The sequence below is a fragment of the Rhinolophus sinicus genome, chromosome 13, assembly GCF_057876585.1.
Source record: "Rhinolophus sinicus isolate RSI-liver-muscle chromosome 13, RSI-T2T, whole genome shotgun sequence".
Taxonomy (NCBI): domain Eukaryota; kingdom Metazoa; phylum Chordata; class Mammalia; order Chiroptera; family Rhinolophidae; genus Rhinolophus; species Rhinolophus sinicus.
In genome coordinates, this window is record NC_142513.1 from 47037227 (window position 1) to 47053831 (window position 16605).

General features: G+C 46.1%; 1 protein-coding gene across 3 annotated transcripts in view; it reads left to right on the forward strand.

Moving 5' to 3' along the window:
- HERC2 (HECT and RLD domain containing E3 ubiquitin protein ligase 2) overlaps positions 1-16605 on the forward strand; it is a 154079-nt gene that overhangs the window by 108129 nt on the left and 29345 nt on the right. For all 3 annotated transcript variants that reach the window (XM_019753190.3, XM_019753191.3, XM_019753192.3), the window contains exons 57-69: positions 453-564; positions 1985-2066; positions 2169-2312; positions 3580-3670; positions 3942-4119; positions 4300-4381; positions 4456-4627; positions 5274-5418; positions 6540-6765; positions 10125-10296; positions 11331-11517; positions 12064-12204; positions 14682-14873. In XM_019753190.3, the coding sequence (XP_019608749.2) occupies positions 453-564; positions 1985-2066; positions 2169-2312; positions 3580-3670; positions 3942-4119; positions 4300-4381; positions 4456-4627; positions 5274-5418; positions 6540-6765; positions 10125-10296; positions 11331-11517; positions 12064-12204; positions 14682-14873 (1924 nt within the window). The remainder of the gene's footprint in view (positions 1-452; positions 565-1984; positions 2067-2168; positions 2313-3579; positions 3671-3941; positions 4120-4299; positions 4382-4455; positions 4628-5273; positions 5419-6539; positions 6766-10124; positions 10297-11330; positions 11518-12063; positions 12205-14681; positions 14874-16605) is intronic.

Here is a 16605-nt window from a genome sequence, read left to right on the forward strand (position 1 = left end):
TTATTATTCCTTTTGGTGGAAAAATGACCAAACATGTGTCTAGGTTTAGGGGTACCGCCCCAATGCCAGTCCCAGTGGTGACTCCAGGCCATTTAGCCGATGTTTTCTCCAGTTACGTCTGTCGTAGCTGTGTGTCAGGGTGAGGGGCGGGAACTGCTCTGAGTTGGTAAAACGGCTGTTATGTTTAACTTGGCATATGGGGAGAAACGACTGCATGGTGTGTCACAAACGGTCTCCACAAAAATGAAAGACATTGAAAAGTAGCGTGCTGCATTAAAGTTGTGACCCTCTGGCATACTATTCCTGTATGTGCTTGAGGCTTGACTGTATTAAAACAGAACTTGAAGAGTTTCTGATAGTAACCAGCAAGCTGTGTGTGTGAGGTGCTTTCCTTTCACCTCTGAAATGTTTGTGCTGAATGACCTGTGTTTCTCTTCATTTCTCTTGGTTAGCCTTATTAGAAAGAAGGCTGCGGGGCTGGAATCGGCGGCCAGCATAAGAACCAAAGTGTTTGTGTGGGGACTGAATGACAAGGACCAGCTGGGCGGGCTGAAAGGCTCTAAGGTACGCCCCCGCCTGAAGTCCCGGTGCCACTTGTCACCACGTGCCTGAGGAGGACCTTTGCTGGTGCTGTTGGCTGAGAGGGACCCTGCAACAGCCAGGCCTCTTTGGAAGTTTTTACAATGGTTTTACCTTCTGTGTTGTCTTTTAATCAAATTGACTTTGCTAAAGTAATTCTTGATATGAACCCACAGACATTATCAAATTTAGTTTCCGAAAAGCCTCTGTTTTGGGAAAAGAGTACATTGTAGGTGTAGTTGCATTATTGCTGTTTTATAAACTTAGAAAATACCCTTTTGAAAAGATTGACAAGCACAGAGATGACAATTACAGACTCTTAATTATATTTATCTTGCCTTCACTACAATAAACATTTTTGCCCACCATGAAAAAATAATGTGTAGAAAATGCCGCAGAGGTACAGAGACGAAGGAGACATGACGTAGAGTAGACAGGACAGAGGCTGCCTCTGAATGAGGGTTGGATTCCGTGTCTGTGTCTCCTACCTGCCGAGCCACAGAACAGACTCCTCCAGGTTTTAGTGCCTGGAAGCAGCTTCTTTTCAGATGAGCGTCTGCTCCCTTTGGGTCTTGTGGGAGACGTCACCACATAGACCCCTTGTTACCTGCTTTGTTGAGAAGCTGGGAAGGAAAGTGAGAAGGTTTACGTTAAGTCTCTCCGTTCAAGCACAACACGTTTTTGTCTTAATTTGAACAGCCCTGAACCCCACTTGGAGGTGGGCAGGGGGCAGCGAACTGGGAGTCGGTGGTGATTGTGGAGGGCTGTCTAGGGGAGCCGAGGCACATGGCCCCGTGGAGTTTGCCTGTAGAGGGTGGCTGGGCGCCCTGTGCTGTGATGGAGCCCTTTCTTCCCCCATAGTGGTGACTGTTTGATAATTTCTGTCATGTGGGAATTGTAAAGGTTTCTTAGGGGCTTTAAGAATTTTGAATGAAATCACATGCATCTACAATGGGAAATTTAAGTGCATAATTTCTTAGGGGTGTCAGACTCAATAAGAATGAGCAGGACCTGACCTGAGATAAGATGTAGCTTCCCAGATGTTTGCACAGATGTAGCTCACCTTTCACCTCTTACTGTGGAGGCAATGTGCCCACATGGGAAGAGCAGGGACCTGAGCCCTGGTGTCCCCGTGCCACCTTCAGCAGTCACCAGCAGATGGTCATGTTTTTTGCCTTTATTTTTTACACAGCCCCACCCCTGTTTATTTTAAAGTAAATCTCGGTATATCTTTCATTGTTAAAATACTTTCTTGTGTATCCATAAGAGAAAATCACTGTTTTGGTTAACATAATCACACAAATTAACAATTCCTTGAATCATCTAATAAGGTTACTTGTAATTTGAAAAGTGGAAGTAAAACTGTCTTTTTCCTTCTTTTGCTTAAAACATAATCCTGTTCTAGATAAAGGTTCCTTCGTTCTCTGAGACACTGTCTACTCTGAATGCAGTACAGGTGGCTGGTGGTTCCAAAAGTTTGTTTGCAGGTATGATTATTCTAATATTAAAAATTTTAAATTATGCTTAGCACTAAAAACACAGTTGTTGTATTGTGACACGTGAGCCCCGCTCACTCTCTTTCCTCGCAGTGACTGTGGAAGGGAAGGTGTACGCCTGTGGGGAAGCCACGAACGGCCGGCTTGGGCTGGGCATGGCCAGCGGGACGGTGCCCATCCCTCGACAGATCACGGCACTCAGCAGCTACGTGGTCAAAAAGGTGGCTGTTCACTCAGGTATCAGTGGGGTCTGTGCACTCCGAGCAGCTAGGGCCCTAAATGTTCCACTCAGGTACCAGGTGGGGTTGGCACACTCCACGAGCAGCTAGAGCCCTAAATGTTTTCTGAGGTGTCCTGTGTTCTTTTCCAAGTCCTACCTAGTTATCAGGAATGAAACTGGATAACATCGACCTCCAGGTGGTCATTGTTGCTACACGAAGCTTTTTGGGGATCAGTGGTTGTTGGTATTCCCGACTGTGGGGCATCCTTCAAAGGAGGGTTCTCAGTCTGGGAGCCATGGCCCCAGGTGCCCAGTGTCTCTTAATCATCATACTCTGTGCTGGAAGATGTTATCTTTCTGGGAAAGAACCTGTACCTTTCTCTAGATTTCCAAAGTGTCTGTGAACCCCAGTGATAAGGAAGACCCATTAATCAAGTTTACCGACCCTTTCTGAGTGTCACTTTGAAGCACTGCTAGGCCTCAGAGGACTGGGACTGAGTGAGGCGCAGATCTCAGCTTGTGCCGGACAGGCTGAAATTGGGCACCATGTGATGGTGGCTTGAGCGAGGTGGACATTTGCTTTTCTCCTATGGAGAAATCTGGAGGGGTTCCAGTGCCAGTATGGCAGCTCTGTGTCCACCCCCATTGGCACATGGCCCTACAGCTCTGGGTAACACAAGATGTGCGTCCCTCCAGCCGCTCAGCCCCTCTAGAGCTCTTTCCCTGAAACGTCTCTGTGTCCATCTTCTCTGGGCGTGTGTGGGGGACTGGGAGCCCAGGAGCTGCCAGGGGCACAGGTGACAAAGGAAATGCCAGTGAAGGCGGTCATCTTCAGTCCTGAGGCAGGAGGGTGGCCTGTGCCGGGAGAGACAGGAGCTGGTGTGATGGGAAGACTGCGAATGATGGCATTTGGGCTCAAATCGTCCCCCTGCTGGGGTTCTCAGAGGTTTGGCTGCCATGGTGTTCGATAATGTGACTCATTGCTAGGGCACTTGTTTTCACTTTCATCTGACTTTGATCTTTTAGTTATTTAACAGGAACGCCATAATAAACGGCATTATTTTACCTTTTCTTTGCAAGTAAAATTCTTTCTATGATTTCAACTTTGTCATTTAATAAACAGTTAGCTTATTTTATGTAGTTGTCACCCTGAAAAGTTGGCCCTATTTGTTCATTTATCCACACGTACTCATTGAATACATGCTGCGTGCCAGGCAGTTGGAGCTTATGCTGTGAGCTTTCTGTTAACTGACTCTGGCCCCCACTTGTGTGTGAATGTTGCAGGCGGCCGGCACGCCACTGCGCTGACTGTGGACGGCAAGGTGTTTTCCTGGGGTGAAGGTGACGATGGCAAGCTCGGCCACTTCAGCAGAATGTAAGAGCAGTTCCCGTATTACTTCCTAATAAGAAACTGCTACTGATAATAATGGTTATTCTGCAGAAAATACATAGGACAGGTGATTTACGAAAACGGAACCTAAAAGTATAGTTGTAAAAACTACCTGTGAGTGTGACTGCGCCCCACGTGTTGTTTTAAGTTTGGTTGTTAAGCCGATCTGCAGCTGTGCATCATTGGAGACATCCTTTTGTGCCTGCTTTGAAAAGGCTGTGCTGATCACAGGGAATGCGATTTCTTCTGGCTTTAGGAACTGTGACAAACCCCGGCTGATCGAGGCTCTGAAAACCAAGCGGATCCGGGACATCGCCTGTGGGAGCTCGCACAGCGCAGCCCTCACATCCAGCGGGGAGCTCTACACCTGGGGCCTGGGAGAGTATGGCCGTCTGGGCCACGGGGACAACACCACACAGCTGAAGCCTAAAATGGTGATTATGGACATTTTCGTTGCTTACAGAGCTTACCAGGTGCTGGTTTCACGAGAAGATAGGCTTCGTGTCTAGGAAAGTTCTTAGGACAAGTGCATTATTGGCTTCCAGTCTGCACAAAATCCCCCTGCTTCCCTACGTGCTTTGCTTGATTCTGTTTTTCAATTTGTGCTCGAGTAGGTGAAAGTTCTCGTTGGTCACCGAGTGATCCAGGTTGCGTGTGGGAGTAGAGACGCCCAGACCCTGGCTCTGACCGACGAAGGTGAGCTCCCATCTGGGCACCTCTGAGGGCGTGTGGTGAGACGCTGGCCTGAGGAATCTTTTTCTTAAACCTAGGTTTGGTATTTTCCTGGGGTGACGGTGACTTTGGGAAATTGGGCCGGGGAGGAAGTGAAGGCTGCAACGTTCCCCAGAACATCGAGAGGCTCAACGGCCAGGGGGTGTGCCAGATCGAGTGTGGCGCTCAGTTCTCCTTGGCGCTCACCAAGTCAGGCGTGGTGTGGACGTGGTAGGTGAACTCATGTGTGCGGGCAGCCTCAGAGGGGGGTTTTTACTATCCGGGCATCTCTGCCCTCGTATCTGTTTTGAATGGGGTTGGTGACAGTAGAAGAAGAAACTTCCTTATAGCTGGGTTGTTTGGAAAAGAGCACTGGAGACATTGTAGCCCCACTGTCTTTCCTATGTGGGTGAGGTTTACGTGGAGACTTCTCCTGCTTTCTAACTTTGCCGGAAGCCTGCTGACCAGATGGGCGGGAAACAGATTTCTGGTTTCTTTCATCTTGAAAAAGTGCGCGTGTGTTTATTGTGGAAGCTTATTTTGTTAAAGAAGGCACCCAGCGGGCTTTGGGCCTTTGCTGAGTATCGTGACCCAGAGGCATCTGGAGAAAAATTGCACCAGAGAGGACTTTTAAGAGGCATTTGAGGTTGTTCATCATGTTTCCAATCTCTATATGAAAACCTACCTCAGTAACTTAGATAGTGGGAAACACACCTGAGGGGTCTTGCTAGCAGAGTGAATGGTGTCCTGCCTTATCACGTAGCCCCAGAGCGGGGCACTGTGACGTCGCCGAGCTAGGGCCGTTGGCAGCGAGTGTTTCACTGTGGAACGCTCCCAGACTGTCACCGTACACTGACGCGTGTGTGGCTCCTCACAGGGGGAAGGGTGATTACTTCCGGCTGGGCCATGGCTCCGATGTGCACGTAAGGAAGCCACAGGTGGTGGAAGGACTGAGAGGGAAGAAGATCGTGCACGTGGCCGTCGGGGCCCTGCACTGCCTGGCAGTCACGGACGCAGGGCAGGTGAGCCAAGGGCGTAACCAGTCCTCGTCATCCAGTGTCACTCGTGCTGAGATGAGATGGGTCTTGGTCCGTGAAGAGCTGGGGGAGGGGGCATGTCCTCTGTGTTCCTGTGAGTGCCTGCTGCCTGCTCAGTCATCAGCGTGGGGCAGGCACATGTCAGGGGGGCAGGTGTTCTGACCCGAGAGCCCATGTGGGGCTGGTGGCTGTTGAAGGTGCCCCTCCAGCTAAGGTAGGAGCAATGTTTTGCTTCAGAAACTGACAGCTCATGGGAAGATCTGAGAAACAAACTTACCCTTGTCGGTATTACTCCTCTTCCCACTTTGAGAAGCCATACCATGATAGGCCCACGGACATTATACCGTAGTTTTAAAAATTCATTGATGACAACAGCTTAGCACACTGCTTTTTAATCAAAATGAAGTAAAAGTGAATTATGCCTTCTAACTCTTTAAAGCCAAGAAGTGAATTGCAGCAGTGCCCCCTTAGCCGTGGGGAACACGTTCCAAGACCCCCAGTGGATGCCTCAAACCGCAGATAGTACCAAACCATATCTATAGCAGGTCCTCAAATAATGTCATTTTGTTAAACGTCATTATGATATAATATTGATGAGGAAAAAAAGATCGATTCCTGGCCGGGGCCACTGTCTGAGTGGAGTTGCACATTCTCCCCACGTCTGTATGTGTTCCCTCTCACGTCCCAAAGACATGCCCGTGAGGTGAACTGGCATGCGTGTCTGGGTTGTCGCAGTCTCAGAGGGTGTGCGTGCCCGTGTGATGGAAGGGCATCCTGTCCGGGGTGCGTGCTGCCTGTCCCCTGAGCTGCTGTGACGGGCTCCGGGCCACATTTGGCTGAGGATAACTGAAACCGTGGATAAGGGGGGGACTCCTGCACTTGAAAAATGAGCATATTGTTTATGGTCATTTTTCTTTGTAAAATAAGGGAAAAAATAAGTTACTGTACTTAATTGAGAGGAGAACCTCCCTCCTTCCTCTAACAAAACAGTAGGTGAACTCATTGGATTGATGTTACGTAAATACAGTCACTGGCAAGAATTGTGAAGTAAATTTAAAGAAAATGTTCTAAAATGTTGAAATACTGTGTTTTGTACCCCTTAACAGGTATATGCTTGGGGTGACAATGACCATGGCCAACAGGGCAATGGCACGACCACAGTTAATAGAAAGCCCACACTTGTGCAAGGCTTAGAAGGCCAGAAGATCACGCGAGTGGCTTGCGGGTCTTCGCACAGTGTGGCGTGGACAACGGTCGACATGGCGACGCCCTCCGTCCACGAACCTGTCCTCTTCCAGACTGCAAGAGACTCGTTAGGTGCTTCCTACTTGGGTAAGGTGGTGTGCTTGTGAGCTCCTTTTGCGGGTACAGCCGCGCCGTGGACTTGAGTAGCACCACCATGTTGACGCCAGCTACGGGCAGCCATGCTGTGCCAGCGTTGTGTCATCCCCTTCCCAGCCCTCCTGCCTCCCACACCACTGATGACTTTCTGTCCCTGGGGGTCACTTTTCTTTTTCTTTTTAGTCTCACTTTTTTCGCTTAGCCTGATTATTTTGTGTAGAATTGGTATGATTTCAGTAGAATTCACCAGTGAAACCATCTGGGCCTAGAGTTTTCTTTGTAGGGCTTCTTTCTGTTTTTTTAACCAAAAACTTAATTTCTTTAATAAATACAGGGTTACCTATTTCTTTTTTAATAAGATTTATACCTTTGCTGGAAGTTGTCTATGTCATTTAAATTGTTGAATTTATTGGCATAAAATTGGTCTTAATATTTGCTTCTTTTTTTTTTTTTTTTTTTTTTTTTTTTATATATTTGTAGAATCTGTAGTGATGCCATCTCATTTTTTATATTGGTAATTGTATCTTCTCTTTCCAGTTTGTCTACAGGTTTATCAATTTTAGTAATTTTTTTCAAAGAACAAGTTTATGGTGTTCTTGATTTTTCTGTACTGATTTTCTGTTTTCCACTTCACTGGTCTCTACTCTAATCTTTATTAAGTCTTCATTTAGTTTAATATGTTCTTTCCTAGTTTCTTATATTACAAGCGTAGGTCATTGATTTAGGATCTTCCTACTTTTCTAATAAATATTTACTTTTCTCTCCTTAGCTAACTGATTCTGCTATCATGACAGTTACCTTCTTTTTGAAATTATTTGCTTTAAAATCTAATTTGTCTGACTCCAGCTTTCTTTTGATCAGTGCTTTATAGTACATAAGCCTTGTTATTCCACATACCATGATGGACTGTGTTACATCTTTTTCATCCCTTTACTTTTAATTTATTTGTGTCTTTCTACTAAAAGAAGCTTTCTTGTAGGCAACATATAGTTGGAATTTGCTTTTTAAAATTTGCTCTGACAATCTCTAATTGGAGTGTTTATTCCACTTACATTTAATATGATTATTGGTCTATTTGTTTCAACTCTATCATCTTGCTATTTTTTGTTAGTTCTAGCTGTTCATTGTTGTCTTTTTCTGCCTTCCTTTGAATCATTTTTTATGATTTTATTTTTTTCTCCTTCAGTTTCTATGAGCTCTAACTTACTGTGTTACTTTAGTGATTGCTTTAAGGTGTGTATTATATACCTTTAACTTGCAGTCTCCCTTCAGGTGACATTACACACTTCACATGTAGTATATGAATCACACAACAGTATATTTCTGTTTCTTCCTTCCTAGCTTTCGTGCTATTGTTGTCACACATTTATTTGTATGCTGTAAATTTCATAGTATTTTTATTAATTTTCTTCAAACATTGGGTTATCTACTAAAATGATTTAAGTAATAAGGAAAGACTGTCTCTTTATTCACTTCTGTGGATATTTTCTGTGTGCTCCCCCCTCCTTTGCAGGTCCATGTTTCTGTCAGGCATAATTTTCTTTTGCTCAGAGGCCTTCCTTTATTATGTCCTGTCACGTGCCAGGGATACTTCCTCTCAGCGTTTTATGTCTGACTGGTTGTTATTTTGTAATATATTTTAGCTAGGTATGGAATTCTAGGTTGACAGTTTTTTCTTTCCATGCTTTTAAAGATGTCCCACTGTCTAGTAGCTTGCATTGTTTCATTGAGGATTCACTGTCATTCTTATCTCTGTTTTTCTGTATAGAAGGTATCTTTTTTCTCAGACTGCTTTTAAGATTTTTTCTTTGTCTCCCAGGGTTTGAGCAATTTGATTATAGGATGGCTTCATGGTTCTGGTGCTTGTGGTTCATTGTGCTTCTTGGATGTTTGGGTTTATAATTTTCATCAAATTTTGAGATTTTTCGGTCACTGTTTCTTCACAAAAATTTTTTCTCTGTAGCTTCCTGTCTCCTCTCTATTAGGAACTGTTGTTTCACGTACCTTAGGTCTTTTGAAGTTGCCCCACAGATTACTGATGCTGTCTTCATTTTCCACATTCTTTTCTGTGTTTCATTTTGGGTAGTTTCTGTTGCTATGTCTTCAGATTCAGTAGTCTTTTGTTAATTTTCTAATGTGCTGTGAATATCACCAATTATTTTGATCTCAGATATTGTACTTTACTCTTTAGAAATTTGATTTGGGCATTTTTGTATCTTCTATGTCTCTAGTTCTTGTTTTGGACATATGGAATACAGATATTATTAATGTAATGAGTGTTTTAAGTTCCTTGTCTGCTGATATCTTTGTGACTTATGGGTTGTTCAGATTGGTTTTTCTTCTTACTTCTGAATTAGGCAGTGTTTTCCTGCCTTTCTGCTTACATGGTAACTTTTGGTTGGGATCCATCCCTTGTGACTTTTGCTCTGGATGTTCCGGAGATTTGTGTATGTCTATAAATCTTCTTGAGCTTACATACAGCTAAGTTACTCTGAAAAAGTTTGATCCATTTGGGTCTTGATTTTGGGTTTGTTAAGAGGGTCCTGACCCAATGTTAGTCTGGGGCTAATTGTTCCCCACCACTGAGGCAAGACCCTCCTGTGTACGCTCCTTAGGGCCCTGTAAGTTGCAAGGTGTTCCCCTCTGTGTGCTAGGCCTCTTGTCCTTTCACGTAGTTCTGTCTGTGGCTTTGGGCAGTTCCACCTCACACAGGCACCCACCAGTGTCTGCCACACCCTCTGCTGGGTGGGCAAGGGCACGGCACCTCGCCAGGGCACTCTTGGGCATCTCTCTCTTCTGTGGTCCTGTCCTGGGAACTCTGGCCACACGGGCCACCCTCACATGAGCTCTGACACCTATATTCACAGAGACCATTGGCTCCACACAGGCCCTTCCTTCTGCTGAGACCAGGAACTCTCAGGGCGGTGAGCTGGAACGTGACCAATAAGACTGTTTATTGGAGGACATCTTGTCTTCTCTCCATTGTTTTAGATTTTTTGTTGTTGTTGTTGTCTTACTTTCAATGGTAAGTAAATATAGACAGTTATTGCAGCATGTTTGCAGCTTACATATGTATAACATAAATTATTGTAAGTGCCTTTTGCAAAAGTAGCTGTATCTTTTTGCAGTTACAGTGAACCTTTGCTGAAAATAGCTTCTTTATGGAAGTATAGATAAGATAAAATAAGTGAGATCTTTTTACTCTGAAAGACCATTAATGAACCTAATCTGTGAAATAGCAAAACGCAGATTGCAGTGTGTTTTGGAACTAAACTGAAAGGTCAAATGATCAAAATAGAACAAACTGTGGTCTTACGAATTGAACCCAAATTTCCTTTTTCTTTTTTTAGGTGTACCTTCAGATGCCGACTCATCTGCTGCCAGTAATAAAATCAGTAGTGCAGGGAGTGCCAAGCCAAACCGCCCTTCTCTTGCCAAGATCCTCCTGTCACTGGATGGAAACCTGGCCAAGCAGCAGGCCTTGTCCCATGTCCTCACAGCACTGCAGATCATGTACGCCAGGTAGGCCGCTTCACCAGCTCCTGGAAGCTCAGGGTTGTATATTCCTGGGTTCATGAAATGTCTCAGGAATGTGCTGTGCCTGTCTTTCTTTCTTTTTTTTATTTTTTTTATTTTTTTTTATTTTATTAAATTTATTGGGGTGACAGTTGTTAGTAAAGATACATAGATTTCAGGTGTAGAATTCTGTATCACATCATCTGTAAATCCCATTGTGTTTTCATCACCCAGAGTCAGTTCTCCTTCCATCACTATATATTTGATCTCCCTTACCCTCATCTCCCACCCCCCACCCCCCACCCCCCTTACCCTCTGGCAACCACTAGTGCCTGTCTTTCGATACTGTGAGTTTTAGGTCCCATACCTTTGATAGTGGATGATGATACGTACCTCTGTGCTTACCTTAATGAGGCTGAAACATGACTCAGAAAACCAAGTTCAGGAACATTTGTTATTCTTCATGGCCAATAAACTCTAAGCACGAATATGTGGGGGATGAGAAGAGGAATTAGTTGATGCTAGTACTCAGCGATGTTAAGACCACCTGTCATCCACTGCACTCTGATACTTGAAAAGGCAGAGTTTCGGTGGCTGAATCTTTCCCAGGATTTTGCTGCAGTGTTCTCAGATCTGAAGTGAGTTCCCAGCTCTCAGTGGGTCGTGCTATGGACCCGATGAGTAGAAATCAGTAGTGACACAGGAACATCAGTCTCAGACCAAAGGTGACTCAGTTGTTGAGAGGACATTTGGGCGCCCTTGGTGTGTGGCTTTCAGCAAACAGTTACCCTCAGGCTCCAACAAGAACCCAGGAGGGTTTTTATGTTTGGCAGTTTTTCTCCTGTCATCACTGTGGTCATTCAGATAAATAAGATCTGCGTTTCCCGCGAATACAATGCAGTAATGTTCATTGTGTACCAAAGCACTTTCATGTGTGTCCTATAAGATGAGGGAACCCTTGGTAAGCTCGTCCTGCCTCCTGGTCGCTGGCCCACCGCGGTGACGGGCAGCTCAGCGCAGACCTGGCTCTCTCCTGCCAGGGACGCCGTTGTTGAGGCCCTGATGCCAGCCAGCATGATCGCCCCAGTGGAGTGCAGCTCCCTGTCCTCAGCAGCCCCTGCTGACACGTCCGCTGTGGCCAGTCCCATGAATGGGGAGGAGTGTGTGCTGGCTGCCGATCCTGAAGACAGACTGAGTCCAAGTCCATGGCAAGAGAAGAGAGGCGAGGTAAAGTGAATGACAGAGTGGCATCGGGTCAGGAAGCTTCCGGAAAGTGTGGGTCATGCCTTCGCTCAGCTCAGGGCACTGTCTCTGCCCACTGCTATGATTTGGGGCTTGAATTAGAAAATACTCTATTTTAAGAGAAGACGTTTTAGCAATTAAATGGAAATAGACTTCCTTACAAAGTTGGTAAATGCAAATCCATAGTCCTTTGTCCACAATTCTGAAACCTTAAAGCTCCGAAAGCCAAAAGGTTTTATAACTCATTTTGGGGAAAACCTGAGCTTAATGAGGTGTGAGCTGATTTTAGTGTTTTTCTTTGTGTGAGCTATTGTGGATATTAATATTTTCCTGGGACTATGAATGTGTGTGACTTTGCAGGGTTGCCGCAGACCCCACTGGAGGTGGCAGCGGCAGTAAGCAGTTCATTACTACTGTAGAATCTGGAACATTCCAGATGGCCCATGGGGTTTTGGGTGAGGCTTCTTGGAGTGGTGTGGGAAGCGTGGCACGTTGCTGAGTTTTTCCTCTTCCTGTGTACTTTTAAACTAGATTGTCTCCTCCGAGGATGCTGTGACCCCCTCTGCAGTGACCCCATCTGCTTCCTCCGCCTCTTCTCGGCCGTTTATTCCGGTGACAGATGACCCCGGAGCTGCCAGCATCATTGCGGAAACCATGACCAAAACCAAAGAGGTCAAGGGGCTTTCTTCTTTCACGTTTTGTTTTGAAATCGTCTTCAATGCACACAGAGGTTGCAGAAGCAGCCTGTAGATCCTGGACCCGGTGGGGTCTCCTACTCGGTCCGTGTAGTCCCGCGATGCAGTATTTCGGGCCCCGCTGGTGGGGAGTGGCAGGTGCAGTCCCCACACTCCATGCCCAGGCACATACCCGAGTACAGACAGGAGCACTGGTCCAGGATGGCTTATCCTCACAGACCGACTCAGGCTTCGCACATCATCCCAGTGGTGTCCTTTCCAGGGCCAGGGCCCAGTCCAGAGTGTGTTGTCTCTTTCATCTTCACGACGGATGGTTTTTCTGTGCATCCCTTTGGGCCGTGTGCGTTGTTGATTTGCTGCATTGGGGGTGATGCTGTTCTTAGCACTTGCGTAAAGTGTCTGCCAGGCTTCTCCACTGGAGGGTAATGAAAGTGTGCTAAGGATTCATTCTGCGGCCATGTGAATACCTCGCTCCTCATTCTGTTTTCACCCATCAGTTCTAGTATCTGTTGATTCTAGCTGAATGCATTGTTACTTGGTAGTTGTCACATGGCGAGTTTTGGAATTTCATCATTCCTTTTGGAATATGATTCTCCTGTAAGGAAGACTGTTCCCTTCTCACCTTGTCTGCCTGCCTGCCTGTCTGTCTATCTGCCTGCCTGTCTTTCTGTCTGTCTGTCCATCTGTCTATCTTGGTATGGATTCATGGAATCCTGATTTACTCAAATAGTGGCAAACATTACTGTCATCATTTGACACCCAGGTTATCCCAGACTTGGCCATTGGGATCCCTTCTTGGTTGGTTCCTTTGTCCCTCTGATGTGTCCCCATGATTCTTTGGGCACTTCCTCGCTTTTGGTACAGTAGTGTTTCCCGAAGTCATCCTGCAGCTGTCCTGTCCCTGGCCTGGACTCAGCCATCGTCCAGGGAGCCCTGGTTCCTTTCAGTGGACCCAGGACTTGGAACCAAGATCTGGGTGCTTGATGAGCTACTGTGTGTCCTTGGTTTAGGCCCTCTGCAAACATGGGATCGCGGGTGAGCGTTTGCTTCTCCTCCAGCCTCTTCTCTATGTACTCAAAGCCATGAGCCATCCTGACCAGTGCTTTAAATGCCAGTTCAGCAACACAGGGCTTGTCCTGGCTCCTTCCCTCTCTGTGTCTGGGGCATATAATCCTTTTGTATGTCACTGGGTTGGCCTGCTGTTGTGTGGAGGATTTGCACCTGTATTCATAGCATTGCTCACCTATAGTTGCCCTGTGATGTCTTTACCTGCTTTGGGTACCAGTAACACTGTCCTCATACAATGAGCTGAGCGGTGTTCCCTCTTCCATTTTTTTAGAAGAGTTTGTGAAGGGTTGGTGTTAATTCTGTAAGTATTTGGTAGAATTATATCTGTTTTTCTAACTTGCTCCCATCAATCTTTGGGTGTTTTTTTGCTTTCTGCCACAACACAAAATTCTAGGCTCAGCAAGATGTTTCATGTGCCACCCAGAAATCAGAGATTTCTCCATGAAGTTTTGGTTCTTTTTAGTGGGGAATAGTTTCTAGAAGCCAAGCTCTGCAGAGGATTCATTCGAATCTTCTCTCTTTCTGTATTTGTAACTCTCTTCTCTGAGAGTGAGAAACCTGGCTCATGCTACTGACAGTGGATTTACTTCCCCTTGGGTGCCAGTGTTCCCTCTGGCTGCCACCTCCACCCGCACTCCACACACGGGCACCCTCCTTCCCCCACTCAGCTTCTGGCACTCAAAACCAGGCTGCCCTCCGCAGGGATATGCTCTGACCCTGCTTGACCTGTGACCTTTCCCTAGGCTGGCCTAAAGCAGGGACACCTCCCACTTGGATTGGCTCTGTCACCAGTCACCCCCACACATGGACGCCCTCCCCGCCCACTCAGATGCTCCCGCCACCAGATGGTCTTCCCTGCTCACACCTTCTCACTATACCCCTTTGAGGACAGACACGCATTATTTTTAATTATGTTTGGAACTCTTGATTTTTAATTCTGTCACTGCTGGTAAAAACATCCTATGGAAATTTTTGGTAACCATCTGTGACAATAAGAAAATCACTACACGTATTTATAAATTAGGTGTCTGGACTCATCGTTTGCTATTTGGATGAGGGTTTAATGCATAAATTATTCCGAATTATTATTATTACACCTATGCTATGAACTTGGTCACAGTATAAATTGTCATTTATTTATAGTTTATGCATTGCTTTTGATAGGTGCTGTTGTTAATTTGTAAAACACTTCATTGGTCTTGCAAGCATGGTACATGGTGGTGGAGATTTTAGGGGCCTGATGTTTCTTCACCTGGTATTTTATGGCCTTCAGTGCCTCTGACAGTCCCTTACTCGTCATTAGTAGTTGCATATACTTTGAGTTTATGGGTGTACTGGTGACTGTCTAAACATACCATTCCTCATTTTCATTGTTGGGCTTTGTAGGGCGTTGAAAGCCAGAGCAAAGCCTCAGGCCCAGAGCCACAGTCCTTGGATGAATTCACCAGCCTGCTGGTCTCGGATGACACCCGCGTCCTGGTGGACCTGCTCAAGCTGTCCGTGTGCGGCCGGGCAGGGGACAAGGGCAGGGACGTGCTTTCGGCTGTGCTGTCCGGCATGGGCACCGCCTACCCACAGGTGAGCCATAGCCGGAAGGGAGCGTTGTGCCTGCTGCCGTTGCCACTGTGTCTTGTCTGGGGCTCGGGGCTCTTCTAGGGGACAGCAGTGGGACTCCTGTGAAGCAAATCCTTTTCTGTCTTGTGTGCTGCCCTTGTCCCCAGTTTGCTTTTGACATCATTTGATATTTTTAGCCATTTTGAATTTTCTGTTTTTACGATCTCAGATCTGCCTATGTCTTTCATTTATGGCTCCTGGATTTTGTATCAGGCTGAAAATAGGCTTCCTAGCATGACATTGTTTAAAGAAACTCTCCTGATTCTTGTAATTATTTTTATGACTGCATTTATGACCTTGACCTTGGTGAGCCATCTGGGATTATCCTGATGCAAGGATAAGTGGGGACCCAACTTTATTTTTTCCTCGATGGCAAACATGGTTGCCCAATATCATTTATTGACTAATCCATCTTTTCCCAGTGTCTTGAAAGCCACTTTTATCATATTCTAAGTTCCTGTGTGTTCGGGACCATTTCCAGACTCTTTTCTGTTCCATTAGTCTAACTCCTTATGCTCCGACACCACAGTGCTCTGCCTATTACAGCTTTAAAAGAGGTTTTGGTATTTGGTAGCACGGGGTCCAGTAGGACTTTCTCCCGTGGTGGCTGTGTCCTGTACCAGGCCACCAGTAGGGGAGTGCTTGACCACACATGGCTCCTGAGTACTTGAAATGTGGCTGATGCCTCTGAGGAACTGGAGTTTATTTAAATCTGAATCGCCACATAATGGCTGGCCTTATATCAGTGTATCTTAGAAATAAGATTGATCAGTCCTGAAGTCCTTGGGTTTCCTTAAAGACTTATCAGCGGCCTTGCTCTGCTTTTTTTAGAGCTGGCCATGTTAGGAGGTCTGATGCCGTGTCATCTGTGTTTTTCTGGGCCCAGTAGCACCACCACCAAAACCATAAAGTACTTAAGTATGTTTGAGTGGTCTTGAGAACATAGTAAATAGTTTGGTAGATATTTTATTAAGAAATAACAAATCGCTTGTCATTTTTTAATCATAGGAAGAACTGAAAACGTTCTAGGTTCCCTATTTTTTAGTTTTCAAGGCAAGTTACTTGGCGTAATTCTAAGAGATTAAATCAAGGTGAATCGTCACAGGTACAATGTTAATTTTTTCACAAGTTCATCGCCTCTGTGAGAGGAGAGGACGTGCGTGCCTGGTAAGCCTGCCTAGATTGTCACACATCAGCTGGGCTCAGTGCTCAGGGCACTCTCGGTATCGAGGGCGGGTCCCTTTTTGGCAGAGGAGGAAGCTGAGGTCCCGAAAGGTTGTCCCTGCCTAAAGGACACTTGGGCTGCCAGTAGGAGAAACGGGGCTGGGCCCTGAGTGCTCTGTGGGCAGGGCCATGTCTGCGATCCTCTGTCACCCTCTCCTGAGAAGGTGGCCAGCTACTCCTGGGGACTGACCGGCTTTGCCCTGAAAGGTTCTGAAGCCCAGACGACCCTGGTGGGCTGTGCAGTAGGAGTTGGTGACGCTCATATCTGCGTCTCAGGGACACACCAGGTTCAGGGGAGACAGAAACAGAGGTAGAACTGTCTTTACACTGCCTTGGCTGGTGCCAAGACGCTACTCCTATGTCCCACCAGACGTAATATTTGGGATTCTTAAAAGAGAGAGAGACATCTGGCTTTATAATGCTAATGCCTCGATGGCAGCGATTAGTCTGTCGTTCATAAAGCTGTTTACTA